General features: G+C 39.0%; 1 protein-coding gene across 5 annotated transcripts in view; it reads left to right on the top strand.

Moving 5' to 3' along the window:
• The window catches only part of LOC114047324 (tenascin-like), a 114040-nt gene extending 88573 nt beyond the window's left edge, over nucleotides 1-25467 (top strand). For all 5 annotated transcript variants that reach the window (XM_027868108.1, XM_027868107.1, XM_027868109.1 and 2 more), the window contains 11 exons: nucleotides 4293-4415; nucleotides 6283-6426; nucleotides 7594-7713; nucleotides 9102-9245; nucleotides 11030-11160; nucleotides 16480-16612; nucleotides 17218-17369; nucleotides 19161-19257; nucleotides 19708-19869; nucleotides 22620-22783; nucleotides 24702-25467. In XM_027868108.1, the coding sequence (XP_027723909.1) occupies nucleotides 4293-4415; nucleotides 6283-6426; nucleotides 7594-7713; nucleotides 9102-9245; nucleotides 11030-11160; nucleotides 16480-16612; nucleotides 17218-17369; nucleotides 19161-19257; nucleotides 19708-19869; nucleotides 22620-22783; nucleotides 24702-24812 (1481 nt within the window). In that variant the 3' untranslated portion in view covers nucleotides 24813-25467. The remainder of the gene's footprint in view (nucleotides 1-4292; nucleotides 4416-6282; nucleotides 6427-7593; nucleotides 7714-9101; nucleotides 9246-11029; nucleotides 11161-16479; nucleotides 16613-17217; nucleotides 17370-19160; nucleotides 19258-19707; nucleotides 19870-22619; nucleotides 22784-24701) is intronic.
• Nucleotides 25468-26509: the final 1042 nt, after the last annotated feature.

Below are 26509 nucleotides of genomic sequence, written 5' to 3'. Positions count from 1 at the left end.
AATAGCTGGGGGTTGCGGCTTTTTTTTTCTACTGACCTCAGAGAGGTTTAGAAGAAAGACATTTATTACAGCTGATTCTTTCTCATCTAATGCTAAAATCGGTTCCTTTTAAGAGTCCCAGCTCAATGAACAACTCATGAGAGATACTGCTCAAAGGGTGTTCTAATCTATGAATCATAGAACAAACCCAAAGAGAAAGTTTTCAGAGGGACCTCCTTTGTCTAAGGATTAGAACTTTACCTGAAAAGATCAGAGTCTTTACTGATTATGAAATTAACAAGCTGTTGTTCCCTACTTGTGTGACCTTGGGCAAGTGTTTTAGCCTTTCTGAGCCTCAGTTTCCTCATCTGTAAAATAAGCAAGTTGGATTAGACAATAGTCCATTCTCTTTCTAAATCTATGGTCTCTTCTGTTGAATTTAATTCAATAAACATATACTAAGGGCCTACTATGTGCAAGGCACTGTACTAAGGATAGAAAGAAAATAATTTAAACAGCCCCTGCCCCCAGGATCTTATATTCTGCTGGGAATTTCCAGAAATCTCCCAAGAGTTCACTACAGAAAAGTTAGGCCCTATTTAGTGACCATACAATTGTAAGAATGGATGAAATGCAAAGCCCATGAACACTTTGGTGAAGACTCAGGAAAAAAAAAAATAGTCAGTGTCGGAGAGGGGAAAAAAGGTGCTGGATTTGGAGTCAGAAAACAAGAATTCAAACCCTGGCTCTTACACTTATTGGATGGGTCATTGTGGGCACATCCCTCAACCTCATGTGAGTTTCATTTCCCTGATCTGTAAAATGGGCACATTACTAATACTTACATGCTGTGATTAAGTATGGAATGGACTTCACAAAGAAAAATTCACGTTTAGCTAGTGCTCCAAGGTTATTCTGATGATGTTTAGAGAATCATGAAAGATATTAGCTCCCTTAACCCCAAGACTGGGCCTTCCAGAGCCTTTTGGAAAAGTCCCATTTCCAGACGTTGCTCCCCATTCCCACCCCTACTCTTCATAAAAAGGTGCCAGATCAAAGGGAAGACCATGATTTTGACCCCAGTTTATAAACAGGACATTTTCTAGTTTATTTTTGATTGCTATTTTTGTCTCAATTGTTGGTTTTCAAGAGAGAGGCCTCACACTTCTAAAAAAAGAATGAGAATGAGATTAAAAAAAAAAGAAGGCAGAACCGAGTATTTAGAAAGATCAATTTGATTTGTCTTTCTGGGACCACAAATGTGCATAGGTTTCATAGCCAGAGCACGTGCGTGCGTGTATTGGCAAGAAGAGGCAGTGAGGTAATGTCAGAAACAGTCTAAGGTATAATTTCCACTTTCCCTCTTCCTCATCTTTATTCCTATTATTTCTTGCTTTCTTCCACCTCATCTGCCTGTCTCTCTCTTTTTCCATAGGTCATTTTAAAAAGGAGGTGTTCACAAGACATATAAACTAAGCTCTTTCCATCTTTGGAGCTCACTCTCTCTTTGTCCCTTTGAGGGATACCTTCCCTTCTTATCCTCCCCTAGTTCATTCTATTTCCCCACAACAGAATTTTCTTTCCTTGGAACTTGAAGTCTTGGGATGTTTGTCTGTCTTTTTTCGGGACCCAGGAAGGAGTCTACATATTGGGGAGGCCAAAATAGAACCTTAGTTGAGTTCCCACTTTTGGGAGATGAGCTGGTAGCACCCAAAGGTTCCAAATGGAGCGGTTGTCAAAACATATTTGCCTCATACCTGGTGCTTCTTTCTACTCAGTAAAATATAGGTAGCAGGCATTAGAGAAGTAATTTTTCTTTCTCATTCTAAAAGCCCTGCCTCCCCAACACCCTGGTATTTCCAACCAACTTTAAACAAACAAACAAACAAAAAACTTCTCTACAAATGCCAAGTGGTCATTTCTGTAAGACAAGTTGAGATGAATGGGAAATACAGGACGTTTTAGTAGCCCCTGTGACATACAGCCTGGGGCAGGCAGTCACTAAGTCCAATGGCTGGTTTGCAGCAATCTACTTGCTAGATTAGCCCTTCTTTCCACATAACTTGTGGTCTGTTGTTCTCCCCTGATGACTCACAGCCAGACTCTCTCTGTTGTGTTTTAGTTTTGTTTTTCCCCAAAGAAGCATTAGTGAATGGGGCCACAAAGCAAATGACATGTATTCCAACTTTTGTTCAGTCTTACTTCTGCAAAGAGAAAGAAAAGGACTACTTAACCCCAATTGCCTTGCAAAAAAAAAAAAAGAATAAATGTTAAAAAAAAAGAAAGAAAGAAAAGGACCCACTTTACCCCTTGATGGTTTTTAACAATGCATGCTTTGTTAGAAAGGTTTAACTGAGAAAGAATAACACTAGAAGGAATCTTAGAACAAATAAGTTTAGACCATCAAACACACAGAAATAGGGCTTCATTTTATAGATGAGGAAACTGAGGCACATGAGAATGACTTGAGCATGCAGAATATTATTCCTAAAGGAGCTTGGGCTAGGGGTGGGGAGCTCCTACCCTATGCCATAACCTCTTGAGAGATGCTGCAGTCACCTTCCAGTAATGCACAGAATAGAAGGCAGTATTTACACATAGACTGATAACAGGGTGTTTTAAAAAGAACAAAGAGCAAAGAGTCAGAAAACTTGGGTTCTAGCCCCAGCCACGTCACCCACTGGTGTGTGACCTTGGGGCAGGCAGAAGTTTCCCTTCTCTGGGCCTACCTTTTGTAACTTGTTAAATAAAGAGGCTAGGACAGATTTATCCACTCATCCATTCAACCAACATTTCTTAGTGACTACTACTATACACAAAAAACCACGCTTAAGGTATAGGGGGGTAGACATATCAAGTTTAAATAAGATACAGACTGTACCCAGGTGGAGTTTGCAATCTAGTAGGAAGATAAGATTTAAAAATACAGATAAGTATAGGTCATAATAGGCAGCTAAGTGGCTCAGTGGATAGGGTGATAGGCCTGTAGTCAGAAAAGATCTGAGCTCAAATCCGGCCTCAGACACTTACTAGCTGTGTGACTCTGGGAAAATCGTTTAACCTTGTTTGCCTTAATCCACCAGGGGAAAAAATGGCAAACCACTCCAGTATCTTTGTCAAGAAAACCTCATGGAAAGTATTGGCATGCTATGGTCCTCAGGGTCACAAAGAGTCAGACACAACTGGACAACAGCAATAGTTCATATTATTACATGACAAATGCGTTAGAGATTCAACCAATTAGAATAGATCTAGCTCTGGTTAGACTAAACAATCTCTAAGATTCCTTCAGGCTCAATTAGTAATATGGTTTTATTGGAGGGGTGCTAGGAAGTCTCCCCATCTAAAATGTTCTGTGGGTTCTTAGGCTTTAGAGCTATAAAGGACTTTACAAATTACATAGTCTAGCCTTCTCATTTTACAGAGAAGGAAAAGAAGGCCCAGATATGGAAATGACTTACTCAAGGACACATGGCTAGTCAGTGGTAGATTCCGACACTGGTTTTCTTCCTTGTGCAAATCTAAGCCCTTTAGTAATCACCCTGATAAAATCAGCATGGCAAGGGGAACTATAAATTCATGGATTATAATAAAAGAGCATCACCCACTCTACCAGCATCTACTAAATTAATCCTATTAAGTTCTGCTGACTTTTAGGGAGCAAATGTAATGAAACATACCCTTGGGCAAGTCTCTCCCTATCTCTCGGCACAGTTGCCTTATATATAAAATGAGAGGTTGGACTGCATTTTGTCTAAGATTCCTTTCAGCTTTAAAATCCTATAATCTTACGAACTATTGGTATTGGATAGCCACAGAGGTGGAATTATGAAGTTAGAAAAACTAGTGTTTGTCCCCACTTTATCACACATTCCTCTCTGTAAGATCTCTCCTCTCTCTCAGGTCAAATTCTGAGTGTGTTCATATTACCTCCTGCATGCCCAGATCTTCTCATTGTACACAGACACATGCACACGCACACGCACACACGCATACATCACCAGCTGATATTCCCATAAATTCTGAGACTTCCTCCTTTCCTTGGATGTGTGGCATAAGAATAGAATTCATTCTTCCTGAATAAAAAGTGAACATCAAATTGTAACTAAGGAATCATAATTTTGATAAAATCCTAATTCTATTTTCAAATTAAAAAATTTGCATCTGCAGGACTCAGCAAGGACAGAAATCTCTATGGTTCACTTTCTCAAGACAAACGGCTAAGAATGACTGTGGTCACAGGAGGAATGAGTGACTGGGAGGTAGAGTTCCAGACCGCTTTTTCATTTGCTGTTGTTTTCTCTCTTTTTCAGCCATGGGATCACCAAAAGAAATTTCCTTCTCCGACATCACTGAAAACTCTGCCACCGTTAGCTGGACGGCACCCACCTCACAGGTGGAGAGCTTCCGGATCACATATGTCCCCATTGCAGGAGGTGAGAGAGTCTGGGGCAAAGAGTAAAGAATTGAGGGATCCTGGAAATTTGGGGTGAATCAGTAAAAGGAACCTGATGCACTTTGGATCTCTCATCCTCTCATCTTTACCAAAGGGAAGAAAATTCTTCCTGTTTCCCTTCTTTTTGAGACTAACTCTGAGAGAGCTAATAAATAAAATGGCCTTGGTAAACTCTAGAATCTTAGGATGTCAGCATGGAAGAATGAATGAATGAGTGAATGAATGAATGAATGAATTAAAAGCACTTATTGAAGCTTACTATGTGCCAAGCACTACGTTAAGTACTAGGGATAAAAATAGAAAAAGCAAAATGATCGCTGCTTTCAAGGAGTTTATACTCTAATTGGGGGAGACAACAAATATGAGTCCAGCTATAGGGTAGATAGCAAGGTCCAGGAGTCCTTAGGGTACATCAGCAGATCAGATGGCAATGTTCAGGGTTTGTGAGTCCAGAGGAAGGAAAAACATGGCAGATGGTAAGACCCAGAAGACCTTAGGCAAATGCCAGGATCTGGTAGTCCTCCATTCCACCACAGTTGGTGACTCCCAGCTCATACAAGTGTTGTGAGCAGGCATGCCACTCTTTCCATCAGGCCCCCTGGTATGAAGTCTGGGCAGCCCTGAGTCAGGGGAGAGACAAAGGAAAGGCCAGGGAGGATGGATACTTCAAAAGTCATTTAATCTAACCCTCTCTCCAATGTGTGAACTCATTCGACAACCTTCTTCTCATGTATCTCACAGGTTGAAGATATTGCAGGCTTCTATTCATGACACCCAAATCTCAGTGGTTTAAAACTAGTAAGACAAAGGTTTTGGTATTAATTATGGGACCTGTTTCCTTAAAGGCCCCTAATCTGAGGAAACTGTGTGTCCATCAATGGGTAGAATCCTCCAGGTCATCCCTAAATGTAGACAAGTACTAACTCCCTAGAGACACTCTTTGTTTGTTGGTCCTTTAAAAACCAGGTACCTGTCAATTCACAGGACCACCTGTAGAAGAGTCATTTTACTTTTTTTTTTTTTGCAAAGTAACCCTATAGGTCCCTATGCCCAAAAATATTTTTGTCCTGGGCAAAAGCAGCTGGAGACCTTATTATGGACTCCCCTCCATTAACCAATACAACAATTAAATATTCCATTCATATATACAAAAAAGGCACATAGAAATGAGATGCTGCAAAATTCTCAGTATTGTTGACCAGAAGAAAGAAGATGTCAAATACAATCACTCTCTTCCCTGTATAATGTTTAATGGTGCCCACAGAGTCCCAGTTTCTGTGTTAATAATAGCTAATAATAGTTCACCTTTATATGGTACTTTAAGGTCTACAAAGTGCTTTGCATATGTTATCTCATTTGATTCAAGTTGATGATGGGACCTTCTCAGGCAGAAACCTGTATGTTCGTAACACCCAGGCCAACATGTTTGATGGATAGAATATCTAACACAGAGACAGTTTGGAAGACATTCTGGGAAGAAAAAATGAACTGTACCACATGCCAACCAACTCCTGAAAGAAGACTTGCCATTTTAAGTTTGTTGTAATTTTATAGTTTTTTCTCTTTAACCTAAGATTTTTTGGCATTTGTACCAATGGAAAAAAAACATCTTAAGAAAATAAAGCTTCTTCACTGGAAAAATGGGAGCAAATGATAGTTTAAGGAAATAATTTCTTTTTAAAAGATGTATAGTTCCATTTCAAAGACAGGCTGGTGTTGTGTGTGCATGCAAATGTGTGTGTGTGTGTGTGTGTGTGCATGTGTGTGTACAGCTACTTAAAAGAGGAGCAGAGATTCCCACCTCACCCAGGGCTCATCTGATGCCTGTTTCTTTTGCTATGTCCCAGGAACACCTTCAGTGGTGACAGTAGATGGAAACAAGACTCAGACTGGGCTGGTGAGACTAATGCCTGGAGTGGAATACCTGGTCAGTGTCATCTCAATCAAAGGCTTTGAGGAAAGTGAGCCTGTGACAGGAACTCTCACAACAGGTACTATTTCATCAAGCAAAATGTCCATTTCCATGACTTTATCCTCATTTTTCTGACAGCATCCTCTCTCATATCATAGCAACAGAGGATATTTTCAACCCAGTACATCTTTCGTTCCCCTACCTCTTGACTGCCCCCTTAAATTTTAGCAAGTGACATTTATTAAGAACCTACTATATGCAGCACACTGTGCCAGGTGCTCAAGATTCCATTGCAACATTAGTATTTCATAAAACGATAAGCTTCCTGCAGGGAACAAAAATGTAAGGTGGTTTTGTATCATAGCTGGCCCAGGAGAATCTAGAAGGCAGCTAGAAGGAATAGGGAAGGAAACCTATCTTTATTAAGTGCCTACTACAGACCAGGAACTGTGCTAAACACTTTATAAATAATATTTCATTTGGTCCTCGCAACAACCCTGGGAGGTAGGTGCTAATATTATTCCCATTTTACATTTGAGCAAACTGAGACAGACAGAGAGCTAAGTGATTTACCCAGGGTCATATAGCTACTAAGTATTTGAGGGAAGATTTGAAGTCTGGTCTTCCTAACTCCAGGCCCACCTAGTTGCCTTCAGGAACAGTGGATAGAGTGTTGTATTTGGAGTCAGGGAGAAATGAACTCAAATTCCGCCTCAGACACTTAGTGCCTGTATCACCCTGGGTAAGTCACTCATCTCTAATGGCCTCTCATGTCCCCCTCTCCCTGACCTTTTCAGCTTCATTTCCTGTGTTGTTTCCCCCTACCCATTCAATTGTAAGTTTTGGGGGGGCAGGGACTATCCTTTTATTTGTAACCCCAGCACTTAGCACAGTGCATAGCATACAGTAGGCACTTTACATGTTTATTGATTATTATTGCCTATTGACAGTTTCCTCATGTTTGAAGCAAGGATAACAATAGCACCTGCCTCACAGGATGGTTATTTGGATCAAAAGTGATGGTACATACCAAATGCTTTGTAAACCTGAAAGTGCAATATAAATACTACTACAAGAATGTGAGAACTTGGAATATTAGGGCTAGAAGGAACCTTATGACAGAGAATTCTAGAGCCAGAAAGGGCAATAGGTATCGTGTTCAGTCCAACCTTTTCTTTGGAAAACAAGGAAATGAAGGCTCATACCTATCCGGCTCTCTCTGACACAGCTCCCTCTTTCTCTCCAGCTCTGGATGGCCCATCAGGGTTGGTGGCAGCTAATATCACTGACTCTGAAGCCCTGGCCATGTGGCAGCCAGCCATTGCTACCGTGGACAGCTACGTCATCTCCTATGCTGGGGACAAAGGTAATAGCAGAGGTCAAATTTTTTCTCCCTTCTTTCCATGGCACTTAAAATTTAGTTCTCTTATCCCACCAGAAATTTCATCTTTTTGCTGCCATATTTAGGAAAGAACAAGAATTCAGGGAACTCAGTTCAACAGGTCAGTAATTTTGCATTACAGGACATAGCTCCCAGGCTATTTTTTTTCCAGTAACCCTGGCTGAGGCCATCAGAAGAATATTTTACCCATACTCCTCTGCTTGTTGTTAAGCAAAGCAGGAGAATATTATGGTTTCATCAAGCGAATTCAGTAGGAGCATTCCATCCAGGTGAAAAAATGAAAAGAAAATCTCTAGCATCTCTCTAATTGTCCAGGTTTTCCAATTTCTCCTCTGGCCTACATGGAGCCCATATCCCTTCATCAAAGTGAAGGGACTTCTTGGAAGAGGACAGCTTTCTGAACATAACACCTCCAGCAGATGAAGTGGAAGATCCAGAAGCTTGACCCACAGACCCAAACTGATCTGGGAAGACCAAAATACACCACAGCTCCACATAGAGTCCCCAGAAGAAGTCAGTGGCAGCAAACTTTGATTTTGACATTTTTTTTATTCTTCTTCCTCTTTGCAACTACTAAAAAGAATAATCTGTACAGGCAGAGAAAGGGAAATTTTTTTTCTGAATCCCTAGGATGTTTCCTTATAATCCCAGAAATCCAAACCACAAGAATAAACATTGATTCTTAGAACCAAGACCCAAAAGAAATCACGATGAACCTAATGAAAATCAGGAGGGCAGGAATAGAGATATATCTCTAACATCTATACCATTGTGGTTTGGTTTTCATGGGACTGTTTCTTGGGCAGGGAAAATGAAGGGAGATGACTGATCACATCTTCCTCAAGTGGATATTTTTGATCTTTCCACTTCTTGTGTTGATTTAAGAGTGGCAAACTATTGGAAAGGGTTAATAATTAAGGAGAGTGAGGGAACTGGCCCGTGGAAGAAGGCAGGATATGGTGCAGATGTAGTGGACCTATGGACTAGGAAATCTACTTGCAAAGTTATTATACTACCTTCTTTTTTTTTTAAGTTAGCCTGGTTAAAGAACTACTCAGGTCTGTAACATGTGGAAAGCATCTTCTGTCCCCAAATTCACCTTCTGATTTCATGCCCAGAAAAATCCAATTTCATTATGATAAATCCTTTGTATCAGACTTGAGAGAGATGTAGGCATATGAGTCCCTTCAGAAATAAAATTGGATTTCCCCATAGGGTCACTAAAGTGTTTCATCTTCGAAGGAGTTGAGTTTTTTTTTTGTTTTTTTTTTGTTTTTTGTTTTTTGCTTTCCAATACAGTTAATGTCTCAAACTGCACTTTAACTGTCCCTATTCATGTCTTTGATGTCTAGTGCCAGAAGTGACTCAAACAGTATCTGGGAACACAGTGGAATATGCTTTGAATGACCTTGAGCCTGCAACAGAGTATACGTTAAGGATCTTTGCAGAGAAGGGGCCCCAGAAAAGTTCCATAATCACCACTCATTTCACAACAGGTACTAATTAAAGTCGACAGCCTTGCCTAGAGACCAATCCTAGCTTGTATCCAATGTTAAACTGCACACACTAGCAGCATCAGAAACCATTAATGCCTATTCTGTAAAGACATTAAAAAATTCACTACAAGCCTATTCATCATTTAACTGAAATAAATTTGTTCTCTCAATGGACTAGGGAAACTTTATAAGTGGAAAGCCCTTTAAGTGGAAACCAGCCCACTTTGACCCTAAAACCGGCATTTTAAAGACTTACATTATATGCGGGAAAACATTTGAAGGGATCTTTGCAAGCAAGTTTTCCCAGGTGCCCATTAGACCTTTATACATTACAATCTGTTTGTGAACTTTAATGAAAATGGTGATTGTGTTCTCCCAGATCTTATTCCTCAAAGGTAAGTGCCAACACCAATTTCCACCTGCCCTTTTTGCCAAAGGCTCACAGTATTTTAGGGCTTAAGGAAGGGACTAAGCCACTAAGACCAACCCTCCATTTTATAGATGAGAAAAACTAAGGTCCAGATGCTGTTAGCTGTCTATGGTCACACAGGTAGCAAGTAGTGAAGCTCCTGAAGAAATTCAAAGAGATTTTAATTCATGCCTCCATCAGCACACCCCTACTAAGACTTCCCCCTCCAAGACCAATTTTCCAAAGTTTCAAGAGCTTTCTGAAGAGAAGAGATGCTCTGGTCACTACGTGAATTTATGGAACTCAGGTAATTCTAGTCTTGGCTCTACCACAAACTCCCTGTGTGACCTTGGACAAATCCTTTTCCTCTTTGGGTTTCAGGTATTATATTTGCAAAATCAAAGGATTTATATAAGATATACTCTGAGATCCCTTCTAATTCTCACAACACAAGATTCTTTTATTCTATACATTTCTGGAATAGAGACTTTAAATTAGGAAAGCACTTAAGTGCTTTGTAAATTCTTCTTTTCATTATTGGATACCACTCAAAGCCACAAAGTGAGACCTGTGCCACCAGTCCATTTGATTGGATGGATTTCATCTCATTTATTTCTCCTTATTAAGTTCTTACCTTTGTAAAACTAAGGGTAGGGAAAGGGGGAGGATAAATCAGATGATTTGCAAGGTCACTTCTAGCTCTAGCATCCTAATATTTTACAGCATGTACACAAAGCCTAACTTTATGATCAAGTTTACTACAACCACCAATAGCAGTTTATTCTATAGAACTACTTCTAGTCACAATCAATTTTTTTTTTGGACTTAGGATAGCCTTTACCTTGCCCACTACAGAAACTGTATAATTCATGAAGAATTCAAGAGTACATGAACAAGTACAGAAACATAAACAACTCAGATAGCCCATTCAATTTACTCATGAAGATATTTTTGAAAACCCCTAAGCAAATACTCCCCATTCACCTTAGATCTGTATCATCTGAGCAAGTCACAGCCTTGTCATGGATGATTGGCAAAATCCAGATGCCCTGGGTCTTCCTAGTCTACCCAGCACTGGTATCTTGCATCTTCCCTGCCATTGACCCCCTTCAGAAACCATCACAGACAATTTTTGTATTTGTCATAGGACATATGAGGATAGAAAGGGATATTCAAGATCATTGGTCAATTCTGTCATCTTCTGGGGAGGCGGGGGACCAAAGTGAAGCCTGCAAAGTGAAAGAGCTTTAGCAGGATCATACAATGAGTTAGTGAAGGAGTAAGATTGACAATGGAGATCTCCAGGTTTCCAGCCCAAGAATGTTCTAAGGCATCATTCTACCTCCTTAATTATTAAATACCTTGTCTTTTGTAGACCTAGATTCTCCAAGAGATTTGGTGGCAACTGAGGTTCAATCAGAAACAGCACTGTTAAAATGGAGGCCTCCTCGTGCACCTGTCACTGGTTATCTCCTCATCTATGAATCTGTGGATGGAACCACCAAGGTACAATTTTGTTTGGATTTTCTGAACAACTTGTCACTGACATTATTTAGCATTCAGATTGTTTCATATGTAAAAGAGAAATAAGCAGGTAGCTGATGTAGTAGATAAAGTACTATACTTGGAGTCAGGAAGATGAGTTTAAATTCTGTCTCAGATATTTCCTAGCTGTGTAGCCCTAGGCAAATTACTTAAAGTCTCTTGTCCTCAGTTTCTTCATCTATAAAATGGGGATGATAATAAGAAAAAGAATACCTATTTCATAGAGTTGTTGTAAGGATCAAATGATGTATTATATGCAAAGCATTTTTGCAAGCCTTAAAACTATATAAAATGTTAGTTATTATTATTATATAACAGTAATTCATCCTTCTATAGTGCAGTAAGTAAAAAAGTCCTTTCCTCATCTCGAGGCAGCAAGGTAGTACAGTGGGCAGAGTGCTAGGCCTGGAGTCAGAAAGACCTGAGTTTAAATCTGGCCAAAAATACTTACTAGTTTGGTCAGGTCACTTAACCTCTGTCTGACTCAATTTTTTCAACTATAAAATGGGGATAATAGTACCTACCTCCCAAGGTTGTTGTGAGGATGAAGTAAGTTAATATTTATAAAGCATTTAGCACAGTACTTGGCACAATGTAGAGCTATATAAATGCTATCATCAATATCAATATCATCATTGACATCACCATCATCATTATTATTACTACTACAACTCTTTGAAGTAGGCAATACAAGTAGAATTATCCCCATTCTGAGAAGTGTTCTTCCCAAATTGGGGCTCAGAAAATTAAGTGACTTGCTAAGGACCGCATGGGGGACAAAGGTGGCAGAGTGGATAGAGTGCTGGGCCTAGAGTCAAGAAGACTCATTTTCATGAGTTCAAATCTGGCCTTAGACACTTAGTAGCTGTGTGACTCTAGGAAAGTCACTTAACCCTGTTTGCTTCAGCCCTTCACCTGTAAAATAAGCTGGAAAGGAAATGGAAACCACTCCAGTATCTTTGCCAAGAAAAGCCCAAACAGGGTCCTGGAGAGTTGGGCATGGCTTAAAAATGATTGATTCAAGGGTCTTATAATCAATAAGTGTTGGAATTAGGTTCCAAACTCAAACCTCTTGACCCAAAGTCTAGTGCTCTCTCCATTTTACTCAACTCCAGGTCCTATAGGCCCTACCTGAATCTGGTGGTCCCTCTTGGGCACTTTACATTGTATTGAAGAGAGAAAAATATTTCCTCTTCTGCCTGTTTACAGAAACACATACTTACATTTTTAGGATGCTAAAAAAAAAGTTTCACTGACATTAAAATATATGTTTAAGTATAGGAAAAAAGTAGTTAATTATCTTTTAAGGTAAAAAAATTCATAATTTTACTTGAAATTTCATAACTAGAGAAGGTATGATACAATTAGATAAGTCTCAAGATAATCAAGGGAAGTAGCAATATCCTCTTCCTTTTCTTACAGTGATCAGTCAGTGGATGTGTGGTTTCATACGTGCATATTGCCCCATCAGGGTACAAACCATCCATCTGCATCTTTATATCCTGTTAAATTCTTGTCTATGTCTTTCTGTGACCTCCCTAGAGAATTTACCCAATGCCCTAGTAGCCTTCCTCTGGTTCGAGCTGTCTATCTGTTATCTCTCTTGCTATATGACCAAGCCACCTCCCTTTCCAATCAAACATATCTTTGTTGATGCCTTTTCTTGCAAAAAGATCATCATTGGTTATATGCTGCAGCTTACTTCTACCCACCAAGCATCTTTCCATTGCCATTTGTTTTCACTATCTAATTTTATTTCTAGGGTAGATATAGCTAAAATCTAAGAAAATCAGTATCTTAAGCTATACAAGATCATATATCTAGAGATGGCTTTCAAGGTCTCTATAAAATAAAGTCATATGAAAAGGATAATGACATTCATTCAGTCAGTCATTTATTCATTTGCTCATTATCCTAATACCAACCTGCCCCTAAATTACTTAGAAAAAGCCTTTCCTAAAAGCTATTGGCAACTGATAAGTAACTATCTGGTTACAATGTAATGAATACAGTAAGACAAGATAGCATCTTATTCATATACCTTCAAGGTAACAGACATGAAAGACTCAGGAAGTTCGTGGATATTAAATGAATGGCCAGGGATATTTTCTCATCATTCCTAATGTGCCCCAGGTATATACAGGACCCAATGTTGCAAATCCTATTAAAAAATAATATATGAAGGAGAACTGTAGTGTTGGTATCATTTTGGTTTTGATTGAAAAGGACAATGAATATGATAAAAAAAAGACTGAAAAGGGGGATTCCATGGTTCATGACAACTATAATATATATTTCACTTAATATTTTATATCATAGTTATCTGTGTTTTTCTTATCACTCTACTAAACTAAGATACATGATAGTGTCTTCTCTAATTTTTTTTTTATCTTCCCAACACCCAGCACAGACTCAGTGCTTAATGAATGGTAAATGAATAAATGAATAGATGAATGAATAGCATAGGGTGATTTCTCAGAGGGGCTTCACAGTAGTAATAAGAAAATCCTTTGAGGCTTTTGTTTTTCTTTTTATGGGGGGAGGAGGAGAGGGAGGAGATAAAAGTTCATCAAGCTGATAATTTACTTCTTGAAGGTGTCTCTAGAGCTAATTAAGTTATTCATTAGCACTTAAGCAACAGTCATTTATTCTCTGGGATTTGTTAGACACGGCCAATTATTACAGCAAAGAACATTAAAATAATCCAAATGAGGTGGTCCAAGGGCTCTTTCTCCTTTTGGTATATTATTACCAGCACCATTCCTGAAGTATCTAGCCAGCTTCAGAAATCCATTCACCAGCTAGGAGTGTTTATGATAGCCATCTGTTCCAAAACAGTCTCTTGAGGGAATAGTCATAGCATTAGTGAAAAGTAAGTTGTACTCGATTTGGGATTTCACCTCTGAAATATCTGCCTTCTCATGTCTTTGCAAATTTGTAGGTAGATAGATAGATAGATAGATAGATAGATAGATAGATAGATAGATAGATAGATATATCAGTAGAAATAAATACTTAAATAGTAGGTTACACACAGTTGGTGCTTAATAAATGTCTGTTGAATGATTGGGTTGATTTAATACAAAAGTTGATTTATTAATACAAAAAGTACCACCTTATATTTGCATGGCCCTTTCCATTTTTCAAACCACCTCACATATATTAACTTATTTCATCTTTTAAAACCCCTTTCTGTGGTAGAAATGTAACAACACCCAGCCAGTTACCAAATCTTTTGAATCTAAATCTAAAGTTCTTTCTGCCACATCCCACAGCTTGAGACCCCAACCACATTTTTGTGAAGCCTACTTTATCTCTAGATATGATCTTCCCATGTATTTTGAAGGTTCTTCACCTTCCAAAGACATTCTCCCTACAAGGACTGATTGGACAGTAGTTGACTTATTACTCACTGCACATACCATACAAGACCTAATGGTTTTGATGGTTTAACTAGTGATTGTTTGTGGAATTCTGTACAGTATATTTCTTTTGTTTTTAAAAGGAGGAATGGGCTACACTTAATTCAAACCTTGGGTGCCAAATTTAAATTCTAGTACATTGGATCATACATCTAGAAATGGAAGGTACCTCAGATGCCATATTGCCCAATAGTTTTATTTTACAGATTAGGAAAGTGACATCCAGGGTAAGTGACTTTTCTAAAGTCACCAAAGTAGGTAATAACAGAGATGGAATTTGAACCCAGGTTCTCTGACTCTAGAGCCAGTTCTCTTTTCACATTCAGTTCTGTATGTATCAGGGTGGGGGGAGGGAAAAAAGGACTACCTTAAAAACTGAAACTGATGAACTCAGCAGAGCTCAGGGAGATAGTCCACAATGCTATGTTCAAATTATAATGGCAGCTAATGTGTTGCTAGAAAGAGCAGTCATCTGTGCCAAAAAGCTACCACTCCTGGTTGTGCTTCCATGTTTAGAAAGAAGATACCCTGTAACACTGAATCCATGGCCACCTCCAGTTCAAGCCCACATCACCACTTCCTCATTAGCCATCTTCTAGACTATTATCATAGATTCCTAACAGGTCCCATTATCCCTATCCACTGCTCTTTCCAATCCAGTCTACACACTTCCAGAGGAATCTCCCTGAAGGGTTACTGAATGGTATTTTAATCATTCACTTAGTTCTCTACCTTCCACTAAACTATATTATCCATCCAAAATCCCCCTTTCTACCCTTCCAGTCTTATCTCCTACTATTGTCCTAAATGCAACCTATGTGCCAATCTATATGCTAATCAATGTAATTTACTCAATTACATTTCTTGACAAGAATGCTATCTTTGCTTTTCAAAGCCCTACCCATCTTTCAATTCAATCAAGTATATATTTTTACATGTTTACTAGGCCCAGAGATATGAAAATAAAACAAACAAGATAAAAATGAAAATAGTGCCTGCCTTCAAGGGGCTTAAAGTCTACTGGTGGTACAACATGGAAAGAGACAAATGCATGATTGTTGGCAGTTGTACATCACCTGATGCTAGAGTGAGGAAAGAGTGGACTCTAGGCACGGTGGGGCAGGCAGTACAAAGATATGAAAATGGGGCATAGAATGTCAAGGTCAAGAAAAAATTAGCATCATAGTAGGGCTACACTGAAGAGCATATTATGAAAGGGAATGATATGACATGAATCTAGAATTACAGGTTAGGACTAGATTGTAGAGGATTATGAAGTTTGTATTTTATCTCAGAAACAGAAAGGAGTCATTAGAGATATTTCTGTAAAGGGTAGCATGGGGAGATTGCATGAAAGATGGAGCACAGAAGGGAGATGCTGGAAATGAAATAATTAATTAATAAGTTATTGCAATAGTCCAGGCAAGAGGTGATGAGGGCCCAAAGGATGGTATTGACTGTGTGAATGGGGAAAAAAGGACTAATGCAAGAAGTTGTGGCAACTGATTGAATATGTGGGTTGCTGATCTGCAACTTAGATCTAGGTCACATGTAAGTCATTGGTCCTCTTTGAGAATGACGAATGAAAACAACAAATTCAGCCAAATATACACACACATTTATGTATACATCTCCCTACATATTCATGTATATGTTCACATATGCTGTCAAGGGAAAACAACAAAATTACAGATTCAAGAACTAAAAACTGAAAGCAAAGAGATAGAAAATACTAACAATAATAAATTTGTTTTCTAAGAACACAAGTTAATGATCAGTTCTATTCATTAGGGGTCTCTGCTTTGCAAAACAAAAAAGAAAGAAGGAAAAAGCCTAATGTTATTTACTGTCTTCCTAGGAAGTCATCTTGGGACCTGACACAAACAGCTACAGCCTCACAGAGCTGAGCCCATCCACACATTACACAGCCAAGATCCAGGCCTTGAAGGGAGCACTGAGGAGCAAACTCATTCAGACCATTTTCACAACAAGTAAGAAGTGTTCATGTAAATGGAAATGAAAGTGTACATGATAGGGTAAATTCTGTTGGTGTTTCCCTGCTCAAGCATAAATAGCTTTTTATCAATTAGTTATTCAGAAACAGAATAGTCTGCCTCATAAAGCAGAGGGATTAGACCTGTTCTGCCTAAGCCCAGGGGGCATAACTATGAGCAATGAGCTGTAAAAAGGCAGAAGTTGGCTCGATGAAAGGAAAAACCTGCTAATAGTCAGAGCTTTCCAAAAGTAGAATGTGTGTGCTACCTTTAGAAGTGATAGGTTTCCCCAACCTTGGGGTCTTTAAGCAGAACTGTGTGCCCCCTTATAGAGGATATTGTAAATACTGTAAATTGTAATTAGTTAGGAATGTGTCAGAGTCCTGCTCTGAGATTCAGTGAAGTAATGATGTTTTAGAAAGGATTTCATCATTGGGCAGGAAGTTGAACTAGATGTTTTCTAAAGCATCTTCCAACAAGATTCTGTACTCTGATAAGCAAGATTTCAGTTTGATTAAACTCATGCCTGTTCCTCCATTTTCTCACTTCATCTAAATCAGTCCACTCTATAAGAATTTTTTTTCTGTGTTCTTGGCTCACAGTTGGACTCCTCTACCCATATCCCAAGGACTGTTCACAAACAATGCTGAATGGGGAAACAGCCTCGGGCCTCTACACTATCTATCTGAATGGGGATAAGGCCCAGGCACTAAATGTCTTCTGCGACATGACCTCTGATGGAGGTGGATGGATTGTGAGTATAAATGAAGCAGATCATATGTCTTACCTCCATTTTTCTAGACACAGTATCATCATGGCAATATCAAGCTATCAATGCGTATGTGTCTAGGAGTCAGCATCTTCTCTTAACTGCATAATCCCAAACCTTCTCTCCAGCTGCCAAAGGAATTTTATTCCTAAATAATATCTTGGCAAAAGAAACTAACCAATCAATCAGAAAGTACTTATTAAGCACCTATTAGATGTCAAGCACTGTTCTAAACACTGGAGATACAAAGACAAAAATGAAACAGTCCTTGCCCTCAAGGAACTTAGATTCATTCAATTGAGAGAGACAGGATGTATACTTAAAACTATATGCAAAATAAATACAAGTGATTTTGGAGGGACTCTAGCATCTGAAGGGGAATAAGGGTTGAGGAGAGGAGGTTGAGAAAGGGCCACCATAAATAGAAGCCAAGAGAAATAGTAAAGCTCCAGCTAACAACTACAATCTTCACAAGAGCTGAAGCTCAAGGGAAAGTCATCAGTGACCCAGTAAGATGGCAGGAAGGAAACTCTGAACCCCATTCTCCTGTGTTTACTTCTCCCTGGATATAAGCACAATCCATTATGAAACTTCTTGAGATCTTTCTTATCCTCAGATCAAGTGGCTGGTGGTCTCTACATTTCCATACAGGCTTTCCAAGGTCCCCTTATGATGTTGGAATAGCTTAGACCCTGGGGAAGCTGAGTCAATTGTTCATAGAAAGACATTTCATTTTAGCTGGAAGGAGGCAGTTGAAAGATTAACAAACTTGCTTATTCTTCTCAGAAGGTTTAAAACACACACACACACACACACACAAATGCACACACTCGTACACACATTTAGCAACTATTTCCTTGAGAATTGTACAAGATAAAAATTTATAAATAATTCCAATAAAGTCATACCCCTAAACATTTATAATTAGGCTATTAGGGAGAACAACTACTGAATTCTTGTATAAACTATTTCTCAGAGCCCCCATGGGGCAGGGGAGGAATCTGATACAAGAAAGAGGGGAGGGGTCACTTCATGCCTTTAGCTTAATGATGTTGAGTCAAAACAAACAACAGGACCTTTGGGTAGGGCAATCAATCAGAGGCAACATAGAGCATTACAATCATATGAGACAAGGAGGCTGAGACAGAATATAGAACACTAATGGATGTGCCACGTAGCCCACACCTGAAATCAGGGCTGATGTAATGGTTCATCATCATGAGGAGGAGAGCAGTGGACTTTCTTTTTGCAATGGCTTCAATCACATCCTTTATTGCAACTTCAGTATCAATGAAAATAATAATAATGTAGCACAGTGCCTGGCATAGAGTAGGTGCTGAATAAATGCTTGACAGACTGACTTTTGTGTTGTGGTTTATACTTTTTAAAGGGATTTCACATATTTTATCTCATTTAGTTTCACAACATCCTTGTGCATGAGGTAGATCTGGTATTATCATTCCCAATCTACAGAAAGCAAAACAAGACTCTTTTGAGAACAGCATGGGGCAAAGAAAAGAAGAGAGGATTTGGAAACAGAAAAAAAATGTATTTGATTCTCAGTTCTTCTCCTTCATAGCTGTGACCAAAAGCAAACCACAATCCTTTGGAGCCTTCATTTCTTTTTTTTTTCTGTAAAATGGGAGTGATAATATTTATACTATATATCTCATGGGGTTGTTAAAGAAAGATCTTTATAAATCTTAAGCCAGTATAATTGTGAGCTATTTCCTTCAATTGCACTAATATTCAAAAGTACTCTTATTGCCTTTATAGGTATTTTTGAGACGTAGTAATGGACGTCAAGATTTCTACCAGAATTGGAGGACCTATGCTACTGGATTTGGGAAACTCAGAGATGAATTTTGGCTTGGTAAACCTTCCCTGAACATTATATGGTTAATTTCTGAGAAAGTCAGCTATCATCAAGAAACCCCCTACTATCTCCCTTCTACCTTCTTTTTTTTTCTTTTTTGAAAATTTGGCATGTGGAGACAGCAGTTTACTAAAAAGGAGGAATATCACCACTATTGAATACACAAAGACCAAATATCCCTTTAAAAACAAATTTATTTCAAAGCCCCTGAGCATTAAAGGTGTCATTTAAAGAGGGGCATTTTGTTCTTCTGTCTTAAAAGTGAATCCATCCCTAAATCCATTCATTTAAGCATGTACTTAATGTCTACTACATACAGAGACCAGTGCTTGAAGTTTCTGAGAATACTAGACACATTCTTGTCCCATTGCAAGGTAAAGGAAGTTATAGGAAGGAGTATGGTCCCCTGGTTTCCTGTCCATTCATTCAATCTTTCTTATCCAACAGGGCTGGATAACATTCACAAAATCACTGACCAGGGACAGTATGAATTAAGGGTGGACCTTCAGGATCATGGTGAGACAGCTTATGCCATCTATGATAAATTCAGTGTTGGAGATGCCAAGTCCCGCTATAAGCTGAAGGTGGATGGATACAGTGGAACAGCAGGTAGGACCCAAGTGGCTTTTAGTATGTAAACAAGGGAAGTCTATAGGGTGGCTTCTAGAGGAGATCTCCTTAACTTTTCAAACCAGAAAAGCTAAGGTTGGTATTTAAGAACATACAATGTACTACAATGGCATAGGCTGGTACAGCTCTTTAAGACTCAGAATTAATTATAAGTGAAGATGTACTTTGCAACTCAACGAACTTAGGACAAAGTTCCTTCCCTGTAAGTTTTTATTGAAACATCTTATACCACTTAATGTCAGGGAAAGTTCTCTGAGGTTTGAAGTAGCCTTCACTCTGCTTCATAATTCAATTCCTAATCAAAGCACAATGAGAGAATGTGTGCCACTGATCACAGTGGGTATTACAAGGGAAGCTGGTAGATGGTACCATGCAAGCTATCCTCCACCAGAAAAACAATTCAAGGTAAATGCATGCTCCCACTGAAGCTTATTCAGTTAAATCATCTTTGCATCTTGGAAAGAATCTGATGGGCTGGTGAAATGCCCTGATTTCATACTACTGAAGCTTATAACCCCCAAAAGGAAAGTCATATTTTTAAGTAGTGGATACCTGTGCAAAATACCAGTAGGAACAAATGCAAGGATGAGTCTAGTTGGACAGAAAGAAATGATGGGATTGCAATTCACAGTGAGGTCACATGGTCATAATGAACACTAAAGACCAAATTAGGAGCACTTGTGGTTCTAACATCATATCAAGTACCCTTAGTTTTGCTACCTGACAATCTTTTTTGTAAACGGAAAATTTTTCAGGCTCAAGGTATGCTAAAGCAGCTCTCAAAAATACCCAAGAGGTGTAATGTTCAGAGGAGACAGAAACATTGTCTCCACCTAGCAGCACTTTGGCTTTGTCTATTCAATTCTGCAGTTATGAGAAAATGCACGGCATTGTTTCCATTCATAAAGCTAAGCCTCATAAGGCTGCTTTTTCCAGAACAACTATTATAGACTTTTTTTTTAAAGCACACACCAGACACAAGCAGACCCTTATTCCATCAATATCTGCCTGTCATTCACATGCTTTCCATGGCATCAGCTATTAAGAATGTCTATGAATCCCTGTTACAACTTGCTCCATCATTTCAGTGGAGAGTGTCTCACATCTTGAAGTCATTGAGTAAGCAAGCATTTTATATGAAACCAAGAAGAGGAGCTTAAGTGTCTGTAGAAATCAATAAATTTAACTAGAAAATAATAAATTAAACTAAAGAGACCCCCAAGCAGTTAATTGAACACACATGTAGATGAGGTTGATGCCACAAAAATGAGCTTCTAACAAAAAGCCACTGGAAAATATGATGCTTAAAAATAATAGTAATTAAATGTATCAAGGGAGAGTGCAGACAGATGGCTTCCTCCAAACATTTTCTCTCCACTGCCATCTTCCCCCGATGCTTTATCAGAGCTTATGGGTACCCTGAGTTCCCCAAGACTATATAAGACAGGAGATTGCGAGTTCTGCCGGGTACAGCTGAGAAGGAGCCCAGTTACAGCTATCTGTCTGTTGCCAGAAAATGTACCTACCTCAATTAGGAGAGACTCATCATCAGATTAACCACAGCAGGATGAATTCCTCTCAGCAACAGCAACTCAGAATGTTTGCTCACTCAAAATCAGTTGTCATCTGCATTGGTGGAGGGAGGCCCCACGATGACAAAACCACAAACTGAAGTATTAAATTAATTCAGTTCAACAAACATTTGTTAAGCATCTACTACATTAAAGCACTGTTAATTAAGCATCCAGTAGTAAAATGAATAAATGGACTTGATATGCAGGCAAACATGTAGAGGAGCTCTGATTTCAGGTTCATGAGGAACTCCCTACCCCAAAGCCAATTGGCAAATGATCTGTGACTTAGTCCATAGATTTGATGGCACAAAGAGTAACTTATCCAAGGTCACAAAGATAGTAAGTGTTAAAGGTGGCCTTTTAACTCTCAATCTTGCTGACTCTAAGCCACGATACCAGCTGCTAAACCACATAGCTTCTATATAGTCGTAACAATAACAACAAAACAATAACAATAGTAAAATAATGTAATTATTACCAATAATAATAGCTGATACTTAAATAACACTCTAAGACTTACAAAGTACTTAATATATATACAGTATCACATTTGATTTACCGCATAGATAGTAGGTAGAGAGAATATAAGAATATTCAAAACATATCTGTGCATTCTATCCAATGGTTTGACCAATATCTTAAAATCTAGATGTACCTGTACATTAGGAATGCCAATATATGCATACATAATCAACATTCATAAATATGTCATGGGAGCACACAGACAAGAGTCACACAGGATGAAGAGACATGGATGAGCTATGAGATGCATCATAGGACAGAATATCCCTATCAATGAAGTCACAGATCCACTAAATTCTTGAAACCTGGAGTATTTTCCATAGAGTGGCTTGATCAATATCTGAATGGTTTAAATACTGAGAATAAAGAAGCTGATTACCTAAGGAAAAAAACACAATCTTCAAAGAAAAACTATCTTCTATTTCACTGTTTGGGATATTCCCAATTAAAGAATCACTGAAATAACTACGATAATTCAATCTCCAGGTTCAAAGTTACCCTCCATGATATCAACCTTAAATGTCAAATACCTGCCTGCCTCTCTAACTACTCATTCCTAGGTTTGTCATTTACCATCAAAATTAGAAATGCATACTGAGATTTTTCACTTCCTGATTTTTTTGCCCCAAACAGGTGATTCCATGGCCTACCACAATGGAAGGTCCTTCTCTACATATGACAAGGACACAGATTCAGCCATCACAAATTGTGCTCTATCCTACAAGGGAGCTTTCTGGTACAAGAATTGTCACCGAGTCAACCTTATGGGCCGGTATGGTGACAACAATCACAGTCAGGTGAGTTTTCCTGGGAAGTCTTGAAACTTAGGGAGTTAGATGTGCCTGACACAGTGCTCTCCACTTGGAGATGCTGACTAAATAAGTGCTGCATTGGAATAGAAAAAACATTGAACTTGAAATCATAAGACCAAGGGTGGACTTCAGGCTTTACCACTTAACTAGCTTTGTGGCTCTGGGAGTCCCTTCACTTTTCTTGGATTTAGTTTTCTCAAATGTAAAAATGGAGATAAAAATATTTAGAAACAATAAGCATTTATTAAGAACCTGCCAGGTGCCAGGCATTGTGCTAAGTGCTGTGGATACAAAGAAAGGTAAAAACCATCCTCTTCTCTTAAGGAGCTCACAGCCTAATGGGGACAGACAACATAAAAACAGGTATGTACAAACAAAATAGATAGAGGATAAATTAGAGGAAATCCGTAGAGGGAAGGCATAAGAATCAAGGGGGATTGGAAAAGGCTTCATGCAGAGGGTGAGATTTTAGCTGTGACTAGAAGATTTTAGCTGGGGCAGTCAGAAGGCAGAGATGAGGAAAGAGAGTATACCAGGCACAGAGACCAGTCAGCGAAAAAACTCCAAGTCAGGAGATAGGGTGTCTTGTTTGAGGAAGCTTATAAAAAAGGCTTCAGGATTTCAAGGCTTCAGTAATTTTGCTTCCCAGATCATACCCCTTTACTGGGGTTAAAAAGCCAGAAGAGAACTTATAAAATCAGCTATCCAAGTCCCTTCATTTTACAGATAGTAAAACTGAGGTCCAGAAAAGGAAGGTGACTGGTCCACAGACACACTCTGAAGTGTTGGTATGGCCAGGATTCTAGAATCTAGGTCTCCCAAGTACCTGGCCAGTGCTCATTCTACTTCAACTCACTGAGATTAGGCATTAACATTGGGAGAATCTCAGAACAGGGAATGTCAGAGCTTGGAGGGTCTGAGCTTGAAAATAAAAGAGTTGAGAGGTATCTTAGAGCTATAACACATTTTAGAATATAGAATGTTAGAGCTGGAAGAAATCTTAGAGCGTAGAATGTGAAAGCTGAAAGGGACATTGAAAATAATCTTGTCCAACAATCTTATCCATTTTAGAGATGAGAAAACTAAGGCCTGGGGAGATTAAGTGATTTACCTAAAATCACACAGTCAGTTATTGGCAAAGCCATGACTCTGAATCTAGGTCTCTGCAAAATAATATAATGAAAAGACCTCTGGAGGTAGGATAGCTGGATGCTAGTCCCTGCTTGGTCACTAATTAGCTACATAGCCTTTGATAATTTATTTCCCTTCTCTGGGTCTCAGTTTCTGAGAGAAACCAACAGGAATAATACCAGGACTAGGGGATAGAAATACACATTTTTGAAGGCCTGGGTGCCCAGAGTTCTCTCAATAACTTCTTCTTATTGCCCAACAAGTAGGCAATGCTTTAAGGCACTGGATGGGATAGAACTTTTGAATTTACACAGCTTGAGGTGATATTTGTTGTATGGAGTAACTATCCTGAATGGCCCACAACAAGTTATCCTGGCAGGAGATGAGTTTCCTGGGCTGTGTACAATGTGTAAAATTACCATTTTTAGCTCTACTTACCCCTCACATCCCTATTTTGTATAAGGAAATGCTTAGTATGATCTATATTATTCTGTTCAATTCATGAACACCCAGTGTTAGGAAAAGAGCAGTGTATTTAGATTCAGAAGACCAGGGCCTAGATTCCAACTCTGTGATTTACTACTTATATTACCTTGGAGAAGGTACATCCTCTCTCTCTGCCACAATTTCCACATCTGAAAAGCGAGGGGGTTGGGTTTGATGTCCTTTAAGATCTTTTCTACCTCTAAATCAAATAATGGATCCTGTGGTAATAGGGTGGTTGTCCCCCTGGACAACTGGAAACCAACTTGGACCATTTTCTCTTCCCCAGGGCGTTAACTGGTTCCACTGGAAGGGCCATGAGCACTCAATCCAGTTTGCTGAAATGAAGCTAAGACCCAGCAACTTCCGGAACCTAGAAGGAAGAAGAAAAAGGGCATAAATACTTCACAGACAACAGAGGGAAGAGAATTAAAGGGGAGGGGAGGAAGGCCCAGAGAAACAGAGGATCTTACCAAAGCATCGAAACCACCGGCCCCAAACACTCAGCCAGGGCCACCGTGTTGATGACAGCATGAGCAAAAGTGCCAATGTCACATGCTCTTCGGTAAAGTCCTTCACACCAAAGACAATGATCTCAAAAGGGGTTTTCTTTTCGGTTTTCTTTGGGGTTTTTTGTTTGTTTGTTTATTTGTTTCTGCAAAACTCTTCCAGTGACAGTTTCATGGGATCTTTCTCTTGGGTGGCTCTGGGGAAGCACAGGGAGCAGGTTGTACATTGGTAGTTTGTTTTAGAACCAGCCATATTTTACACAAAACTGTACAATTAATTATCATTATTATTATTAGCTATAATTAAATGTGTGTCATTGGAAGGCTTTTTTTTTACAGTTTCAGACAACAGAGAATAGAAAAGCAATACCATTTCAACTATAAGGATGCAATTAATATGATTAATATTATAATAATAATAATGATAATGATGATGATGATGATGATAATAAACTAAGTGTTTTTAAAGAGATCCATGCTTTCCAAAACACAGCAGGACAGTGTCTGATTGTATTTTTTTTTAATAAAAGCACAATTACTTTTAAATGTACTTGTTGGGCTTCCTTTCTGCTTTGAATCTGTGTTCTACCAGAGCCAGCATCTTTGAGGAGAGGGAGGAATGTGTCTCACTTTGAAGACTTAGTTGTAACAGGGCCTGTGACTCAGAAAGAACAATCAAGTTGCATTGTCTGAAAAATGAGGCGGTTGAACTAAATGACCTCTAAGGTTCTGTCCACTTCTGATATCCTATGAGTGCCTAAGTCACCGGAGTCTCATTTGTAATGTGAGTCATCCACTTGGTGCATCATTAATAGCCAAGGTTGACAGGAGCTTTGAAGAAGGAAGTGAGCAGCTAGCTCCTGGTCTGAAGTAGCTGAAATGTACATTTAATAGGTCACTTTTTCAGTGTAATTGGCTGTCTTCCCTGTCAAAAAGTGAAAAATCACTAACAAAAGCAAGGAATACAGAACAGGGAGGGTTCATCTTAAGGTTCATTTTTTTTTCCATCTGAGAGCAAAGAACTCCTACCTAATTACTGTGAACCCTGTTTTTGAATCAAAGAGAACAAAAAGATCATTTTTCTTAAAGGAGGGTCTCTCCTATGTTTCTCTTTCTCCAAAGGGAACACTTTTGCTGCTGCTTCCTGAGAAATGACTAGGGGGAAAGAATATGAATGAAGATAAATAGCCAAGATAAAGTCATAAACATTGACATCATCATGAGACTCCATGTGGATGGGAGAAAGTCTGGATGGAGGAGCCAAAAGACTAAGGCTTTGGTCCGTGCTCTGCAGTTTCCTTTTCCTGACCTGAAAAATGCATATACTAATCTCTGCCCTTTGAAACCTGGCAGGATTGTTGTGAGAACAAAATTTGATCTCTATGAAGGGGCTTAACAACTAATTCACTCACTTCACGGACATTCATTGAAAACCTATCATGCTCAGTGTCGTGGGGCAGGAGGAATGTGAGGATGAATAAAGGTGTGACTCCTGCCCTCTCAGGGTATACAGTATAGTATGAGGAATGAGGCGTACCCACAAGTAACTATAATACAAGGCAGGATCTTAAGACATATGTAAACATGG

Source organism: Vombatus ursinus, unplaced genomic scaffold (genome assembly GCF_900497805.2).
Source record: "Vombatus ursinus unplaced genomic scaffold, bare-nosed wombat genome assembly UNPS02014786.1, whole genome shotgun sequence".
NCBI classification, from domain to species: domain Eukaryota; kingdom Metazoa; phylum Chordata; class Mammalia; order Diprotodontia; family Vombatidae; genus Vombatus; species Vombatus ursinus.
Note: the sequence above shows the minus strand (reverse complement) of the source record. Positions and strands in the feature narration are given on the sequence as shown.